Here is a 2,074-nt window from a genome sequence, read left to right as displayed (position 1 = left end):
TTTAAAAAAAAAAAAAAGAAAAGAAAAAGAAAAAGTGCAACTCTCCCTCAGCCACTGGAAGGACAGGGTTACAGCCATTAATCAAAAAGGAAACCACAGGCCTAGCCCTCACCCCACTCCATTTATACAGCCTCGTGTTCCATAGCAGTAAGTTTTCTAGAGATATCTTGCAAGCCTGAAAGCACTAGAAAGGAGGCTCCATTCAAAGGAAATTTACCAAAACGTACTGTACCTGAGAGCAACTTTTGGCCACTGAACAAGTTGTGCTATCACAAATCAAAAATTGGTAATAAACAAACAATTCCTTCTTTTATGGTACAGGGCATTTGAACCCTGGGAACTACTTTTACCCTCCTGACACAGGACTGGATGAGGCAGGACACGTGAACGCCGTGGACGGGGTTTATCTTGCAGCTGTGAGGCTGGTTTTGGTTTGTTTTCAGCCTAAGGCTGGATGAGGCTAGTGAAAGGAGAAGAGATGGAGACTCGAGCCTGAACCGCCTGGAACGGCCAGGCCCTGGGGGAGGGGCTCGAGCCCACCACCGCCAGGTTCTCTCCAGCAAATTCCAATGACCACAGGAGATTCACAGCCAATTTGGGGGGTGGGGGAAGGCACACATAAACAGGCCGTGTCCTGCTCAGAAGGAAGGCAGCCCTTGCCCCTCCTGAAGGGGGTCCGGGCCCCTCTGCACAAGGGAAAGTGTTCAAACCTCGATGGCTGAAAACACGGAGAGTGCCGGGAGAGTGCCCACTTGACAATGCGCTCCCGTCTCACCCTTCAGTCCGAGGGGCCTTTAAATTATACTCTTCCTCTCAGCTCTTGGCATCTTGTGAGAACAAGGGAAACTAAATTTAGGTGAGGTAAATTTTACCCAATGTTAAGATAAAAACAATCGTGTTCACGCAAATACCGCCTGACTAAGCCTCCTGCTTTTAGATCGGAAGATATTGGCCTCCAGGAATTCCACAGGCGCTCTCGCTGAACAACAAGCAACACTGTCACATTAGATTCCATTTAAGATACAGACAAAAGTGATAAGAAGAGTTTTAATGGGGAACTAAGGATTTTACTGCCCTGGGTTTTGAAGCTTCTTTTAACCCTTTGGTGATGGCAGCAAATGAGGGTGGCCCGCCAGAGAGAGAAAGACCACGGGAGGGGGGGGGCAGGTGTGTCAGGGATCACCCCATTCCCTTGTTGCCAGAACCCAAGCGACCTGTTACCTGTGTAGACCACTGGACCTCTGTGTGCCAAGCGCCCAGCAGGGCATCGTAGAATCCAGTGAGCTGCTGGTCCAGGGGCAGGTCACTCTGGCAGAGCTCCTGCCAGACTGCTAACAGCTGCACCTGCAGAAGCAGAGCAAGGGGCCTTCTGAGGGACTCGCTGCCAGCCTGCCCACCGAGGCCAGCCATTTCCTGAGCAATCAGACACCGAGCGATGGCCACTGTCAGTGGCAAAAGGCAGGGCAAGAGGGGAAATGCTGACAGTCACCGGCTCTGGTCACCATTCAAAGCTTGAACCTGCTGCCTTCTAAATGCCTCTTTTTTCTTCTATCTTGCCCCAAAGCAGGCCAACAGCTCTTCTGAACAGACCTCAGAGGTGAGCGTGAGCACGGCTTTAGCTTCACCTACTCAGCACCTCACTACCCCAACACTAGTACTCAGAAGATACCCGAGCACTGGACTTGAAGGAATTAAGTTAGCCCAGGGAACTGACAATTTTTCAGAAATCTAATTGCAACAATCCTAGAAAACATAAAATTCTTAAGGCTTGCTGAGGGCATCATTAAGCTTAGGACATGAACCCCCGTAAAAGACAAAAATAGGGCAAATTAAAATAAACTGAAACCTGCCATAAACACAAAAGAAGCTGAAAAGTGGTAACTTTCCCACTGACCAAGTAAATGAAGCCAGCAGCTGGATCAAGAGCACCCCTACTGGCCAGGACGCAGCATTCTGTCACCTGGCTGCAGACAGGGCTCAGCAGTGGGAGCCACACGCAGCCCTCACCGGGGGACAGTCCGAGCCACGCGCAGCCCTCACCGGGGGACAGTCCGAGCCACGCGCAGCCCTCACC

The 2,074-nt window shown here is 50.8% G+C and overlaps 1 protein-coding gene across 2 annotated transcripts in view; it reads right to left on the bottom strand.

The window, feature by feature from the left end:
• COG7 (component of oligomeric golgi complex 7) overlaps window positions 1–2,074 on the bottom strand; it is a 40,846-nt gene that overhangs the window by 30,878 nt on the left and 7,894 nt on the right. For both annotated transcript variants that reach the window (XM_004691716.2, XM_012731993.1), the window contains exon 6: window positions 1,222–1,344. In XM_004691716.2, the coding sequence (XP_004691773.1) occupies window positions 1,222–1,344 (123 nt within the window). The remainder of the gene's footprint in view (window positions 1–1,221; window positions 1,345–2,074) is intronic.

Source organism: Condylura cristata, unplaced genomic scaffold (assembly GCF_000260355.1).
Source record: "Condylura cristata isolate star-nosed mole 26May11 unplaced genomic scaffold, ConCri1.0 scaffold00032, whole genome shotgun sequence".
NCBI classification, from domain to species: domain Eukaryota; kingdom Metazoa; phylum Chordata; class Mammalia; order Eulipotyphla; family Talpidae; genus Condylura; species Condylura cristata.
Note: the sequence above shows the minus strand (reverse complement) of the source record. Positions and strands in the feature narration are given on the sequence as shown.